The sequence below is a fragment of the Ambystoma mexicanum genome, chromosome 10 (genome assembly GCF_040938575.1).
Source record: "Ambystoma mexicanum isolate Mex_15411 chromosome 10, UKY_AmexF1_1, whole genome shotgun sequence".
Classification (NCBI taxonomy): domain Eukaryota; kingdom Metazoa; phylum Chordata; class Amphibia; order Caudata; family Ambystomatidae; genus Ambystoma; species Ambystoma mexicanum.
In genome coordinates this window covers 891,193,712-891,211,318 of record NC_090932.1, presented here as the reverse complement: position 1 = coordinate 891,211,318, position 17,607 = coordinate 891,193,712, and the positions used below count along the sequence as shown (strand labels likewise).

Here is a 17,607-nt window from a genome sequence, read left to right as displayed (position 1 = left end):
CTGGACAATTCATCCCTTCTACCCAGAGGGGAGCAGCCCCCTTTGAGGCTAGGGCTCCCTGGGGTCTAGGCAAGTGGGACCACACTAGGATGTACTACCCTCTTGGGGACAAGGACTCCCAGTCCAGCATGGAACTCCCTGCCCAAACCACCCTTTCTGCATATGTGGATGTCGGAAAAACAGTTGCATTCTCTCTTACAACTATAATGAATATACAATACTTCTTTGACTCTGTTGACTTCAGGTAATGGTGAACCTCCCATGGGTGCCATGATCAATGAAGACGGACATTCTTTTATTAACTCTAATGACATATATAAGTAAATACCAAACCTTGAATGGAAAGCGAACTCCCACGGTAAAAGGAGAGCAAATGGTAGGCAGAGTGGAGCCCCTGGAACATTGATGTCTTGGAGTGGCAGAGCAACTTCAATCAGCGGAACAAGTGACGACATGTTGAGTGAGAAACCCACTAGTAGGAGGATGGGAGGCTGGTTCTTTGACCCAGCAAGAGTCTCTGATCAAGGGGAAGGAGAGGATGGAGAGACAACTGCTTTCTTCGGTGGTGTGACCACTGAAGAGCAGTGGTGGGACTGGCGCCTAGCAACCAACACTGAGACCTGAGAAAAGAGAGGAGCCAGAGATCCCGAGCTCCCACTGACAGGCACCTTTCCCGCCATGAGGGGAACAGACAGGTAAAGAGACTCTATGACTGTGTGGAGGCGGATGAAATACACGACTGCGGGTTTCCAAGAGCACCGAAACTGACGCAGGTATAAAATACGAAGAGAATGTAACAGGCACATGACACCACTTATCTAGAGAGAAAATGATACTAACAATGTTATGCAAGGCTGGAATAGTTGGCAAAAGTCTTTGAAGTTAAGAGAATGGAACAGACACACAACGCCACTATCCAGAGAGAAAGGGATACGAAATATTTTATACAAGGCTGGAATAACCACCAAACGTCTATAAAGTCAAGAGAAAGGGATGGGTGCACGGCCCCACTATATGAGATGGACTCTGTATATCAAAGCTGAAATAACCAATAAGAGTATCAAGCAAGCACAAACACAGGTCTGCTGTTAAAACAGAGGGAAGTGAAGTTGAAAACACGGACAGCAAAGTGCATGAAATCATGGGAAGCTATAAAGATACATTTGGTCACAGGAAATAAGACATTTTCCACAGAGTTACCAGACTTTGGGAAGTCCTAACGATACGAAGGTGGGAAAGAAAGAAGTGTATTTTCAAGTCATCCTAGAAGGATTGGTAGTTGAAAAACAAACACAGTTCCTTATCAAAGGGGGACAGAAACCCATACCCGCGATAATTGTTATTTTTCCAAAGGGATTTGATACAAAGGCTGTGAAGACTAGCCACAAGAAACTTAATGAACCCGTTATCTACAAGTCGGCCAGGCAGAAGTCCATTCCAAGGCTATCATATAAGCCTCTCTTTTTATTTTAGTTAGGTGTTTTTTTTCCAAAGTGGAATGGACCGTTAGTTGTTTACTTTTCAGAAAAAATACTTTTTATTTGGACTTGACTCCTCGATTTACTTTTGTTAGGTAGAGAGAGAGAGAGAGAGAGAGAGAGACAGAGAGAGAGAGAGAGGGAGAGAGAGAGAGACAGAGAGAGAGAGAGAGGGAGAGAGAGAGAGAGGGAGAGAGAACACAACACAACACATTCTGATAATCTCATGCTTGTTTATAGTGAAACATAATTCTTCCTGTTTCATGATGCAACACTCCTAGGCATAATAGTTAGTTATTAGCTCCCCATCCCTCTTCTTCATCCCATTACTTACTCTTTTGACGGATATCTTATACTTCGCATTATGTAATGGTACAAGAAATAGTAGGACTGTGACTAATTTGCATTGGCTCCTTCTTCTCCTGCATAGTGTATTTGCTGCTACTTTAAGTCCCTTTGCTGTAAATGTGCTGGTGCTCCACATATCTGGTCAGAATATATTTTGGGGCTCTCTGTCTATCCTCTGCATTGTATGTGAAAGGACTGTCTCATTGACATGTGCTAGAACTTCCATGTGTAATATGCAGTTCATTAGTTGGATATCTTCTGTCATGCCCAGTCTATGAGTTTGGGATCTGTGGTTTTCACATGTCAGGTGCATTTAGCCCAGTCCCGTTTTTTCTTTGCATTATTGGCTTACAGGTCCTGCATTTACAACAGAAAATAACAAACTAAAATCCCTCGTAATTCAATTGAAATAATCAATGGTAAAGCCAAAAGGCGAGCCTTTGAAAATGTATAGGGTAATCTTTGTTTTTGTCATGTTGGGGAATTTCCCAAAAAGTCTTACCCTCTACATTTTACAAAGTGAGACATTTTGGCTTTGCCAATGTCTCTTAAAACATCTAACCGCTCGATTCCACTGATGCTTCAGGTCCCTTGCAGTTGGTAGTAATTTATTTCGCATTGGTAGGTGCAATACAAATTCTTTTCAAGTGAAACCATAACGCACAACCCTTCCTCTTCTTGCATGCTTATTAACCACCCATTCTCCCCTTCATCACCAGACTGCCAGATGATAGGGGTGGCACTGAACGCTGTGGCAGTATGGGTGGCATCAGCAAGGGAAGCACCAGCAGTGGACTGAGCAATCCGTGGGGGTGGCAATCGTCTAAAAATGTGTTGGGCACTGCCACTTACAAACGGACCACCTGCTGCTTAGCAGGGCTTCTTTCTCAAAAGGGCACTGCTTTTTTGTAAGACATGCTCTTTTGTATGCTTGTCTGCCCATGTGCACTGTGCATACTGTCATGTCCTGGAAAAAGGACATAGTTAATGGAGCTGGGGAGCTCAGTCACAGAACAGACAGGCCAATCAGCATGCGCGGGATCGCGCATGCACAGGACATCATTATTTGCCCTCAAAGAGAAAAGGAAAGGCAGAAAGCCGGCGCAAGAATAAAGTGCAGTTCACTAATACAGAGACTCCCAGTTTTCCTTGCCACTACGTGGCGTTGTGTGTGTGCATACTTTCGCACTCCACTCCACTTCACTTGACAAGGAACTCGTGAAGGAAAATAAGACAAAGGCGACGAGGATGTGATACTTCTTTCACTAAAAGAACTTCTCATCCTCATTTCCACCATTTCTCCCGACAACTCAACATCAAAGTGCACGGAAGATCACTTTGCTTCAGCGATGTCAAAGGGTGAGCCAAATGATGACGAGGTGCGCAGAGCAGCAGCTTTTTGCCGACCCCGGCCATTTCTCATGGACGACCAGCAGGCACTGGGACCCAGCTGGGAGAAATGGATAAGGAGATTCGAAAACTACTTACACGCTCACGATGAACATGCGCCTGACAAGTTCGCCAGGAGACTGCTACTAAATCTAGTGGGAGATGAGGTGTAAGACCTAATACCTACCTTGCTGCCAGAAGATGTTAAACCATACGCAGGTCTCAAGGAGGCGCTCAGCACATACTTCGAGCCACAAGGTAACATTGACCATGCAAGATATACATTCAACACAGCATGTCAAAAAGTGGGTGAATCCATGGACACTTTTGTGACTCATCTCTGTAAATTAGTGGCTCACTGTGAATTTCACGAATTCACGAATGAAGAGGCGATCAGACTAAGGATCATTGGAGAATGTTTGCCATCATCATTTAGGAAGAAGCTACTCCGAGAGCCGTTACCTTTCGCCACCATACTGCAAATGGCCAGGACAGAATTCAGAGCGGACACAAAAGCCTCGCAAAATGAAACCACCAAGACCTCTAGAAGAGAGCAGATATACCAAGTCTTGCAAGCGACTCGGCCGCAAGTATGCAAGTAGTAGCAGGACATGGGGTCCTGCTTCATCTGGTAGATGTTATCGATGCGGCCACCCATTCCCTCATCAAGAAGGTGTAAAGTGCCCTGCCTTTGGACACACCTGTACCAAGTGTGGCAGAGAGAATCACCTAGCGGTTGTGTGCAACTCCCCACCTGGACGGCCACAAGAATACAACTTCACAACTTCCAAACAAGAGCATGATATGCACAGCACCATGTCCAGAAGAGATGCTGGTGCAGGACGAGACCATGTGAGACACATTAGGCAAGTTACAGGAAGGTCTACATCATTCTCACTGTCCAGAGAGGTAAACCAGTGTGATTATGCCTACATAATGAATGAGCTGACGACCTCACCTGAGAGTGATGTCAACCTGTTGATAGGGGATCACCAGGACACTGTCGTCCCCCTAAATATTATGTGCGTATCAGAGTACTGCAAAATGACACCTCCTCCACAGCTAATACTGTCTGACCTAAAGGTTTTGCAATTGGGGGCTGAAGGGCCCAGTGCGAAATCATGGGAAATTCTCCACAACACTACAATACAGATGAAAATGTGCATAATGTGCAATATACTGAACTCCATGTGCTACAAGGGGAAGTTCCTCAGAGTAATCTACTGGGTCGCCCCACTGCCTTCAAGATGGAAATTGCGGCAGTGACCTACACCATGCAACACAAGCCCTTGATCATGCCAGCCTTTCCAACTCTATTTGAAGGCATTGGGTGCCTTAAAGGGGATCCTGTGACACTTCACATCAATGAATCCATAACACTCTTTGCTCAGCACCCGAGGAGAATACCGATTCACCTACAACCACACATGGAGAAGGAGATACAGTATTTAATGAGCGAAGACATAATAGAACCGGCCGGTGGTCTGTGTAAGGAACTCATGGTGGCCACAGTAGAGACAGACATAAGTGATCACAGCTCAAGGGTGTTTATTAAACTGTTGAATGGGTGAGAAAAACGCCTAATCTAAACCTAAAGCTAAGATGGGAGCAAGCTACAACCATCAAATAATAATAAGGCAGTCCTAGTGGCTTCATGTCAAATAAAAAGGGCCTATACTAAAAAACCTATTGCGAATCCTTACCTCTAAGTTACAAAAAGAGTGGGATAATGTTCACCAGAAAAAAAAAGGTGTTCACAAAATGATAAATCAGGATGGTATGGCAGGGGTCTCCCTTCCCCACATTTTAAGCACGGTCAAGGCGGAAGTTCTGAGCACAGCACACTCCTTGGCCTCTCCAGCACGAGGTTCACAAGTCCATTCAACAATACCAGGACCTTCAGGGGGCAAGTCCTACAAAGTCTCTTGCCTTAGACGGCCTATTGGACAAAAACAACAAACAAAAGTTCTTTCAGTGATCTTGCACCTTGGGCAATTGCTCTTCGCCCCTTGGATCTCCCTCTTCCAGGTTCGGATGCTTCTTGCAACGTGGGCCTGCCTCTGACGCGTTCACTACAGCCTTTCACTCTTAATATCAACACAATGTTCTCGGGTGTATCATGCTTCACCCTGATTTGCAGGCATCCCTCAACCGGGTTCACATTTGCCAATTTCACAGTACACTTTGTTTTATCATGATACAGGATTTACTTCTCTTAGCTTTTCCCTTGGCATCCCTCCGTCAGGTTCACACAGCCATTTTAACACACTGTTCTTAATCTCGATGGAAAGCTGGGTTTTCCTTCCCCTTGCTTTCTCTTGGCAATGGGTCAGAGACATTCTATTGTACAAGGGATTTGACATGACCCTTGTAGTACCACTCTGACACCCCATGTCGCCCGCTCCTAGGGCCATCTGGTACTTGTAGTTTGCAACACAAAACAAAAGGGCCAACCAGAGTCCTTCGAATGAGCACCCTGCAGTGCCAGACCACTCTGCAGCTGGACCATCTCTGGGCTTTCCAAAAGTTCAAACACACACAAGTTCTTTGTTCACCAGGTTCTCGCATTCATATGTTGCCACTTGCAACATTGGGCTCAGCACAGTTCGGTTTGCTATCAGCTTTCTCCGACTCATCGGCTGATCTGAACCTGTTGGCTTGTCTTGCTTCAAGGACAGTACCACGGTAGCCAGCATGCCTCCCCATCTATGTTATCAATGCGGGAGGCCCTCGTGCACTGTTAACACCTGCCCCAGCACACGTCAGCTGTACTCCCCGGTCTCGTGATTCCCTTTTCAGAGGCTTCGCGGGTCTGAGTTGAAAAGGGCCAGAGCAATTCCCTACTCGTCATCCTTTCAGGTCTCGCCACTTCTCTCCTCTGCTTAAACTGCCAGTCCAGGATAGCTGTCTCCTCATGCGTTCGGCCTTGCTCGTAGTGTGCTCTTGTGCTCCGCCTTTTATCCCTGTGGGAAGGTAAAGGGGCGTCAGGTGTGTGTGATTCTTGTCAATTGCCTGACACTGCCTGACCCTTGTGTTGGGACATGTCAGGGAAACGGCTCTGGTGTTAGTCCATTGTTTATGACAGTGTAGGAAAGTGTTCATGTTTGAAAAGTGGTGGTAGAGGTTTTGAATATCCTACAGAGTAGGAGGGGTTAAAAGAATGGGTAAAGGTGTTATAGGGAAGGGGGTATCCCATCTCACCCATCAGTGTCCCACTTCCACTCTACCGAAGACCTCTCATCCAGGTAATCCTCCCCCACTGGTCCACACTCAGGAACTGAATCCAATAGCGAGGGCTGTGTCCTGGCCATCTGGATGACAGATCTCCGGTGACTAGCCAGGGAGACACCTTCAGGTTTTTCACATCTGACTCCATGGGTATCCCCCATAGTAGCTGTCCCCAAAAGTGGGTCACCAGACAAAATATGCATGTGTGTGAACATGTCCCCAAAAGTGGGTCACCAGACAAAATATGCATGTGTGTGGACATGAGGCAGGTAAACAAGGCCATTAGCCGTGAGAGGCAACCATGAATGCATTTAGATGACATGATCAGTCTGTTGAATGCGGTGAAGGTATTTTCAAAACTTGATCTAATCAAGGGATATCATCAAATCAAAATAGATGAACAACCCTAGTATATCGCCACTTTTGCACACATCTGGCTCTTCCACCACAAGAGCCTCAATTTTGGCATCTCCTCGGCAGCCGAGATCTTCGAGGAAAGCATGCGAAAAGTAATCTGCCATGTGAATAATTGTTTCAACTACAGTGATGATACCCTAGTTTTTCAGAGCCACCTCTGCGCAGCATGATCAGGCCCTTCAACAAGTGTGCATAGCTCTGTAGAGGCTGGTTTAACACTGTAACATGAAAAGTGTGTCTTTCACACGTCTCACCTCAAGTTCTAGGGCCACATTTTCTCACACAGGGGCATGAGTCCTGACCCTAGCAAGGTGGCCGCCATCTAAGAGATCTCGCCTCCCAAATACATCAGCAAGGTCTGGTCTTTTCTGGGAATAGCAAACTATTGGAGCCGATATCTTCGAGACTTTGTGACCACCAGTGCCCCTCTCGGAGAACTCACCAAGCAAGGTTGAACATTTCAGTGGTCATAACAATGTGAGGAAGCATTCAGACAAATAAAAAGCAACATTGCCTCAGCAGAGCACATGGCACACTTTGAACCAAACATGTGCACAGAAGTGACTGTTGACGCCAGTCCTCTTGGCCTGGGGGCAATCCTAGCGCAACACCAACCAGGGCGAGAAACCCCCAGGACAGTTATCGCATATGCCAGCAAGAGTTTATCGGATGTAGAGACAAGATACCAACAACCCGAAAAAAAAGGACTTGCAGTCGTCTGGACCTGTGAGCACTTCCAGATGTTCCTCCTGGGCAAGCCATACACAACCGTGACAGACCATCAGGCTCTGGTGACCATCTATGGCAACTCTCAGTGCAAGATGCTCCCATGCATAGAACGGTGGGGCCTACACATACAGTACTTTAATTTCACCATCATTCACAAGCCCGGGAAGCAGTACAATCCAGTTGATTTCATTTCTCGACACCCACTGCCGAATCTGTCTCCCAATGTCTCGATGGCGGAGGAATATGTCAACGTCCTCACTCATTCTAGTGCTCCCAGGGCAATAATGCCAGTGCCTATGCTGGATCATACGAGGCTAGACGTCATACTACAAAAGGTGCAGGACCTGATCAAATCCAGAAGATGGAGAGACACAAATGTCACAAGCACACAACGGGGGGGGGGGGCGTCCCACTGTAGAATTAAGTGCATTCAGAAATTTCCAAGAGAAACTGTTAATATATGCAGAGGTTTTCGTCATGCGAGGCCACCGAATAGTAATTCCAACGGTCTTGTGACAACAGGTCATGAACCTGGCACATGAAGGTCACAAGGGAATGGTGGCTACAAAGTGACAGATCAGGGACACCACGTGGTTCCCGGGAATAGACAAAATGGTGGAACGCATAGTATGTGTTTGTCACCTGTGCGAATGCACCACCAGATCAAGCATCCAGAACCCCTACAGATGTTGGACATGCCTGAGCTCCCATGGATCCATCTGGCAATTTACTTTTCCGTGCCATTTAGAAACAGCAAGTATTGGTTCGTCATCATGTACGAATACTCTCGGTTCCCTCTGGTACATCTGATATCCTCCATCGCTGCTAGCACAGTCACACCAATGCTCGACAGCATTTTCTCTTCCTGGGTCATTCCAGAGGTCCTATAGTCGGACAATGGTCCTCCTTTCAGCAGCCTAGAATTTGCAAACTGCATGCAATACGTGGGCATCCATCACCGGAAGATCACGCCATTATGGCCTCAAGCAAATGGCATGGTGGATGGATTAATTTATTCAATTATGATCCATGTCACTTAACCAAGCGGTATGCAACCTGCTCAAAGACTACAGGGACTCTCTGAATGTCATGACTGGGAGATGTCCCTCAGAACTACTGTTCAGCAGAAAGATAAGGACAAGGCTTCCCCACCTGGTAAGTGCCCCAAGTGAGAACATGACATAGCTTCAGGAAGTAGACACCTGCAAGAAACAGGAAATTAAGAAGTACGTGGACAATCAAAGACGTGCCAAGAGTTCCAACCTGCAAGTAGGGGATAAAGTTCTAGTATGCAGATGGCAGGGCAAAATGTTGCATTCAAGGTTTGACCCTGATCCTCTGATGATGTCTCACGTGAAAGGGACAATGATAACCGCTCGCTCCCCAGGGCGAGTAATCACTCGGAATGTGTCTCACTTCAAGCTTTACAAAGAAGAAGCTCAAGAAAGTTGTGGGGAAGACAACACAGCAGTATCACAGGAAGGGTCGTTGATAGAAGAGGTGGAGGAAATACCTGGAGAACGTTCGGCAAGGCAGATGAGATGCATCAGAAGACCTGTGCGCCTGATTGGGGAAATATAGAGGCGCAAATTGTGAGTGACATTTGTTTTTGTCCGACGGGGGGAGATGTCATGTCCTGGCAAGGACATAGTTATCGGAGCTCAGGTGCTCCATCGCAGAACAGACAGTCCCATCAGCATGCGTGGGACCACGCATGCGCAGGACATCTTTATTCGAGCGCAAAGAAGAAAAAAAAGACAGAAAGCCAGCATGAGAATAAAGTGCAGTTCACTAATACCGAGGCTCCTACTTCTCATTGCCACTGCGTGGCATTGTGCGCGTGCATTCTTTGTCTCTCCACTTCACTTGTCAAAGAGCTGATGAAGGAAAATAAGACTCATACTTAAGGTATGCTGTTTCCATAGGGCCTGCCCATCCCCCTGCTTATTTCATGGTGCTGTTTTTGTACTTCTCCAGTGCCTTCTTGTTGCTTCTTCTAGTTTAGAGACTTATTCTCACAGTACTTTCCCTGCATAGGTCTGCCCGAGGATTTCCTAGAATCATTTACTGCTTTTGTGACCTCAAGTCCGCTGGCTGTTCCATGCCTCCATGCCTTCACTAGGCTTTCGGTGAGAACATACTTTCTGCAGTTTCTCGTTGATCTTCCTATTTCTAGCCAAGCTCATTCTGCTGGTACAAAGGGGTTCTCTTCTGAGCAAGAATCCCTATGTCTTTGAATGTAGGTGCCTCTGTCTGTAGGACCTACAACTGAAACCATGCTACATTTGATCAGCACATTGCTGGACTTTCTCCAGCCTGTGTATGTGCCGTCTAAACCTGCCAAAGCATCGATGAGCAAACTTGCTTGCCAACATGACCTGTTGCAATATTTAGGTGCTTATCCAGTCCTGTTTTTTTCTTTGCATTCTGGGACTTGTAGTCCGAACTTTAGAATGGGAAAAGTGGAACTACAAGTCCTAGAATGCAAAGTACAAAACAGGAACAGGTCAGGTTGGCAAGTATGTCCCTGTTTTCGATGGCTATGCATTTCGCTATGTACCCATACGCTCATCTTACTTGCTCCACCACCATGTCAAATTGTTTAATTAGTTTTAGGTCATCAACAGTGATAGCTCCCAGACCACTGCCCAGTTTGGTGCTACAGTGGCCTATGAAAGATGTGTTTGTAGTCTGCTGCTTGCCCAGTGTCCATGCATAGAGAATATCTGCAGAGGTAGTCTATTATCTGCAGTGTTTTGGAAGTGACCCTTTTTCTAAAGCATGAGACTGCCCCTATAATGTGAGCTAAGGACTCTCTGGTCTTGGATCATAAAGGGTTGAAGAGGAGCAAATCAGGAGATGCATGCAAGCATCTTTTGCACTTACTGCCTAATGCTCGATTCACAAAGACTGAAACTGGAACAAATATGTTGTCTAACATTTTCACAGAATTTGTTTACCTTTGTTTTAGATACAATTCACTGTGGGAACTTTTTTTGTAGTTGGACTCCATGGTTCCTGCTAGGGGTCACAGACAGTTAGGGCAAGCCCTTGCTTTTTGTTTTTGATAGTGTATCTGATCATTGTCAGTGCTCTTTTAATCATTGCAACCAAATCATTGGACTTCTACTCATTGGACTTGTACTCATCTACACCGACAGCAACCCCCCAAAATATGGCATTCTCAGTTATATCTGCTCAGTTCATGAAGAATGCAGAGAAATGGCAATCCTCATTGGGATTTCTTTATGATTGGGGCACCATGCACGAGTAGAGTTGTGCTGCCTCCAAATGCTTCTTACCTTTGACTTTGCAGCGTTGCTGAATTGCAGCTATTGAGCCATTTATAGCAACGTACGCACCAGCTTCGCAAATACCTGAAAGCTGTGAAAAAATTAAAAGAGCTTATTATGGAATGTCAGATAAAGCATCTACATGCATCGCTAGCTCTAAGTTTGGTCAAGAAAACAGATTCTTCAACAGAACACACCGTATACACTTCTGCTGGGCTATGCATAGCTATATACAATATTTGTACAAACAGTATTCATTATTTCCTTCACACATATAAGCAATACTTCCAATGGAATAGGATTGCCAGAACAGGCAATACACATAGAGGTTACCCAACTGCAAAGAATATAGTTATTTTCTTGCAACGTTCCATATGGCCGACCATACCTCGCGGCACACTTTGTACCTACAGAAAAGATGCCCGACTCCCCAATTCCAAAGCCCTTATTTTTGTATTTGTATTTTATTTATTTCTATAGCGCACCAGGCCCAGGGGCAACCGGGCGCTTAACTTAGTTACAACAAGATGAAAGCATGACAAGGCAATGTGACAGAGTATTACAGGAGAATTTACAGAATATACATTCAAGCGAATATCGATAAGGCAGTGATTTACAGGGTAGTTAATAAGGGATGCAGAGTAGGTCAAAGTGCAAGTAGGGCAGTAAACTAGTGTTAGCTGTCTTGGGCGGATACTTATCTCCCATAGGTGCCACTGCGCCTGACAATTAGTTGAACCCTTCAATTCCCAATCTGAGCTAGTTCCCGTTTTATCTGGTATATACCAGTCTGTGGAAGCATCTATAGATCTTCTTTCTGTGCCAGGGCCATCGGTCACTACAGAGTAATCTTATTGAGCCGTTGTCTGCAGGCCGGCAGACGATTTCACAAGCTGATCCTCTTTGTAGAGATAATCCCTCTCTATCATTATCACAAGAAAGAGAAAGGCTTCTTGAAAAGTCATCAACTCTTCTTTTCTCAAAATGGAACTTCACAGCTTTCTCATCACCAGGGTGGACAGGAAACAGAAGAAGAGCAGGTGCACGGGAGCTTCAACCATGTTGGAGCCACACAGGCACTCAAATTGATTCAAGACTCTGTTCTCCATTGTAACTCAACAGTGACAATAGTCTCGTTTCTTATTATAAACCCACGTCAGGTTAAATCAAAATAAGGTTCCATCCTTTGTGCGGTTCTCACAAAAAATGACACGTATAGTGATTGATGTTTTGTCCAAGATGCCAAGGTGCATGATCACAAAGATTGGCACTGGCACAAATCAGGAATGCCTGCGAGCATCTCAGAGTTGCGCCTGCTTCCTTCTGCATGATTCAAAAAGTAAAAAACTGGAGCCAATCAGGTGATGCCTGAAGAACTTCTGAGATGCTCTTGAACACATCTTTGTGAATCTCATTTGCATGTGGGCATCGCAGAGATGTTCTGGGCCTATCTAATTTTGCTCCAGTTTCAGGCTTTCGGAGTCACATGGAAAGTAACAGCTGGAAATCTGAGAAGCTCCAGCACAAATTTCTTTGAATCAGGCACAATAAATGTGTGTTGAGCGCATAAATATTTCCTTGTTTCTCTGGCTTCACCTGGGAATGTTAACTTCGTTTGTTGTGCTCTCATACGCCACAGAGAACCCAGCATACCTTCAAAGAGGTCATTATAGTTTTCGAAAAATAAAATATGCTATTCCATACTGTTCATTGTATATCTTCTGGCTATTTTCTATTCGTTACCTCTTCCCTGTGGGTATTTTTGTAGCATTTTTCTTACATAGTTCTTTCTTTTCCCTTTCATAAACTACCTTAAATCCCTTAAATTTAGAGTGACACCAGAGAAGGTCAGGAAGTGCAGTCTCCAGAGCTATTAAAGCACCCATGGGGAAAGTGATTGATTGCATTGTCTTCTACTGTCCACCAACATGTTTACATTGCTTTTTAATCTGGCCCTGTGAGAAGTAAGTAGTACTACAACTTTCAATATTACTAGCAGTAGTAATAGTAGCAGTAGTAGTGGTGCCAGTACTGCCTCTAATTTCATAAAGAGCCCCCAAAAGTAGCACCCCTACCTATAATCATAGTATTACTAGTCGTAGTAGTGGTAATACTACTATAATTAGTAAAACTACCATCTGAAAAAAGTGCAAAATAGCTGTGGAGAGTGTTGACTACTTGGGGCACAGCATATCGCGAAAAGGAATCAGTTCAAAGTTGAGTTTGGTGGATGCTATCTTTAAAGCTCCCAACCCCATTGACAAGGATCAATTGAGATCATTTTTGGGCTTGGCGTAATGCTTACAAGAAATTTGTGAAGAACTTTCTAGTCATATCCACACCTCTGAGATCCTTACTGAAGAAAGGAGTGAGGTTTAATTGGTCGAAGGAATGTGATGAGGCAATTCAAAGAATAAAGGAGGACATTGTAAAGGCACCTTCGAAGGAACATTTTGTGCAGAAAATAGATGTGTTCTGACAGTGGATGCGAGTGTTTTAGGACTGGGAGCAACTCTCACTAAGTACGACAGTAACAAGGAAGAACGCATGATAGCGTTTGCATCAAGGACACTAAAAGGAACTGAGAATAATTATTCTGTCATTGAGAGAGATGCTTTGGCAGTGTTTTGGGTGATAATGCACTTTAAGTATTTTTTGTGGTGCAGAGAATTCAATGTCAAATCAGATCACAAGCCTTTAGCTCAAATGTTTGTGTGGGGGCTGGGTGGCGGGGTCACCGAGAATCAACAGGTGGTACTTGGTTTAGCAAGGTTATGATTTCAAGGTTTGCTACCTGCCAGGGAAACAGTATGTTGTTGCAGGTTGCTTGTGACGGATGCCAGTAGCATTAGATGAAGAAGTGCAGGGAGAATGGAAAGAGGAAGTCATTGTTGCCCTTGTGGAAATAGGATGCATTGAAAAAACGGAATGGGAGAATTGTAAGAATGATGATGAGGGCATGAAGATCATTAGAGAGTGGACAGAGTCGGGTTGGCCCAATAAAGGAACTTTAGAGAAAAGGTTTGAAATTTGGTGGGAGGTAAAAGATGAATGGAGTGTCATGGACGGGAGGCTCAGAAGATGGCTGTGTATTGTTCCTCTGGAGAAGCTTAGAGCTCAATTAGTGGAAGTAACTCATCATGGACATTTACGAGTTGGTGGCACTAAGAGGAGGTTGAGGCAGAGCTTTTGGTGGCCTGGAATGGACAGTCTGGCAGACGGATATGTCAGGAATTGTACGCCTTGTTGTATAAGCGACAAGACCAAGGTTGTATGTGAAACCCTGCTTATTCCTTATTGTGTTCCTGATCAACCTTGGAAAAAAGTATCAGCTGATATAATGGGTCCTATACAAGGTTTGAGTGAAGGATTGACATTTTTGTTCATGTTGGTGGATTTTCATTCCAAATGGGTGGAATGGAGTGCAGTTAGAGAAGTGACAGCGAAAGAACTAGCAATTTGTCTAGAGAGGATTTTCTTAAGAGATGGTTTCCCACTGAAATTGTCACTGACAATGGGGTACAGTTTTGTCCAGAGTTTATGAATACGTTTTTAAACAGTTATGCCATTAAACATACCCGCCCAGCATTATATCACCCAAGAATGAAAGGACTGGTAGAAAGAATAAACAGATTTATTAAGTGTGGTATTCAGCTAGCATTGAAAGCAAGGTTGCCATGGAAGGAGGTTTTAAACCACATGATGTGGCATTTTACCTCACCACACCACACTCAGTGACAAGAATATTTTGTCTCGTTAAAAGGGGCAGAGCCAGGTACAAAGTTGTGCCCGGGGTGGGTAGGTGTGGCAAATTCAGTGTTCGTGGATAGAAAAGTGGTAATGGATTTCATAAAGAGTCAGATTAATGCCAAAGAAATGTTTGATGGGAAAAGGAGTATGAAGGAGCAAGAATGGAAGATAGGAGAGTGGGTATTGATACGGAATCCAAGGTTCACCCACACGTGCATGGAGAGTAAATGTATTGGTCCAAAAAGAATTTCTGCTGTAAAGAAAAGTGTGGTGATAGTGGAAGGAGGGGAGTTGTGGTCAATGGGTAAGTTTGCAAAATGTGAGGAAGGTTATAACGGGGTGCCAGCAGACATCTATTCCGACGATGTGGAGTTATCATCCAAAAGAGTGAGAAAAGAACCCACATGGTTGAAGGACTTTGTGCGTGAAGGATAAAGGAAAAATGGCAGTGCTCTCTTTTCTGTTAGGTAATTATCAGTATGCTTTCGGGTGTTTTTTAGTCATTATTCATAATTACACTCTGGTTCATCTTGCTGTGCTCAGAAACCTCTTTCCCTGAACTCCCAGTTATCTTTCCCTGTGTTCCTTGTTTCATTGGTTTGTATTATGATATTGTAAAGGGGGTACATGTGTTATAATCCATCTTGTGAGCCTTCTAGATTGGAACCTGGAAGGCTCCGGAGATCCATGTGAGACGGTTGCTGGAAGCGCTGGTTAGCAGAGCTGCTGTGGGGGTCTCTGCAGGCCCGCTAATAAAGAACTTGTATTTCACTTACCTGCTGGTAATCCTTTCATAGTACCCCTACCACTAGCAGCATCAGTAGCAGTGGCAGTGCCAGTAGTTATAATAATAGTAGTTTCAGCAAAATGGTATAACATGTATGAGTCTTCATTATGGTGTTATTAAAATAGTAGTAATATGGGTAGGGGCAAAGGGTTGTCAAGTTTGCATATTGATGATGGCTAGGCAGGATGACAAAAGTATATCTTTGGGGGTGGGTGCACGATTGGCAAGTATGTACCTTTAGATGTGGGTCTGTCTAGTAAACAATACAGATTCGAAGGGGTGAGAGGACAGGATCACCAGGTGCAAGCAGGGACTGGGTAATCAGAAATGTTAACTTGCTGGAGAAATGTAAAAGAAAATCAAGCTTTTTGCTTTACAAATGTCCAGCTCTTATGGATATGCAGACTGCTCTTCCAGGAAAGAAACGAGCGGAAAGCCTAATTGAGATAAAAGCTCACAGGCAAGGTAAACTTAAGACCGATAGAAGAGGCTTTGGGCTACAAAACTGTCCAATGCTCAAACATTAACTGTCAAGACCAATATCATTAATTTTTGCCAAACCTTTATGGCCTGTTTCAAGATTTTGCCTATTTGGAGATACAGGGGTGCAATGAGCGGCGCATGTGCTGTCATTACAGTTAGCGTCAGTAAGACTTTCTCCTTTGTATGGTTTATAGCGAACTGCTGTTTGTTTGTTTATTTATTTGTTGTGCGCACCGGACCCTGAGGTAGCAGGGCGCATGAGAACAAGTAGGTTTACAGCTTAGTTACAGAATTTACACATTTACAGAAGTTATACATTTACAGAACATGGCACCACAGGGTGAGACATTAACAAGTACAGACGATGTGTAGCCAAACAGTCATCATAGAGCTAACTTTACAGAGTAGCAGCAAGGAGCCAGTCAGACACCATCAGGTACCGACATGTGGTGGGTGCATGGGCAAGTGCATGTTACATAGTATTCTCAGTGAGCCATTTTATTGTTTTATGTCTGAATTTGTTGAACGTTTGGTCAGATCTAAGTGCATGGGGCAGGGAATTACACAATTGTGCTGCCTTAACTGGGAAGCTTGAACCTCCAATGGTGGTAAATTTGAATTTGGGCACTAGGAGGTCGTTGGGGCTAACTGTTCTAGTGGGTCTAGTAGGGTTTTTTCTGTTGAATCGTTCTGATAGGTAGCGGGGGGCTTTATCATTTAGGCATTTATGGATGAGGGATGCAGCTTTGAGGTTGATTTTTTCTTGGGTAGATAGCCATTTGTATGCTGTGAAGTCCATGGGTTGGAAATAACGATGCAGAGGGTGTCGAAGACATATAGGAATTGTAGTAGTACTGGCATGTTGAATACAAATATTCTGTCCCTCGTTCAAATGAAGAACTACCCTCGCTGCTCAGGTCTGTCCACTGTGCAGAACTGCCCCATGATACAGTCCTGATGCCAGCTAATCAGGGTCAGAAATGCCGTGAAGCTCCAGATATTTTATCGATGTTAGAGAGGGACCAAAGGGGAGAGTATTCTTAGTGCCTATGAATGACTGAACAAGGAGGGGCATTCATCAAACTCCATGCAGCTTGCTTTCTCTCCAGACAGTGTGGAAAACCATTTGCACCAAGGGATAACCGGAACAAGGTGTAAGTCAGGGTTGAACATACAGAAATGATTGTCTTCTCAGTAAAAAGGATATTGCATGTACTCGTCTTCTCATTTCCCTTACAGAAGATGTATAACATTAATGTTATTAAGGCCAAAATCCTCCTGCATTGTAATCCAGTATAAACACATTAGGGAGTGAACTGTCTCTACCAGGATGAGGTGGCCTAAGTAATTTTGCAAAGGAACTAGTTGACAAAGTAGATACATGTAGAGTTGCCAATCCTCCTTCCCTTCATGACAGCCACTCGGCATGAAGGGGCTCTTTGTGCTCAGTTAAAAGTCCTCCACCCGCAAGCAGAACTGCTTCAAGGGCCAGGCATGACCTCATTTTTTAATTCTTTTTTTTTTTATATAATATTATGATATTTATTTATTGTATTATGATATAGTTTATTGCAATCTTTTCCTAAACAACTAGCATTTCTTTTATCTCAACTATCTTTTCACATCATTTCTTGGAATTAATCCAATTAGACCTCTGTTTAAAATACTCAAAAGTCCAGTCTATGGCAGACTTTCAGAAGCAGGT

At 44.4% G+C, this 17,607-nt stretch overlaps 1 protein-coding gene across 2 annotated transcripts in view; it reads right to left on the bottom strand.

Annotated features, from left to right (window-relative positions):
* The window catches only part of LOC138493249 (T-kininogen 2-like), a 209,602-nt gene that overhangs the window by 101,623 nt on the left and 90,372 nt on the right, over positions 1-17,607 (bottom strand). For both annotated transcript variants that reach the window (XM_069620384.1, XM_069620383.1), the window contains exon 6: positions 10,892-10,973. In XM_069620384.1, coding sequence (XP_069476485.1) covers positions 10,892-10,973 — 82 coding nt within the window. The remainder of the gene's footprint in view (positions 1-10,891; positions 10,974-17,607) is intronic.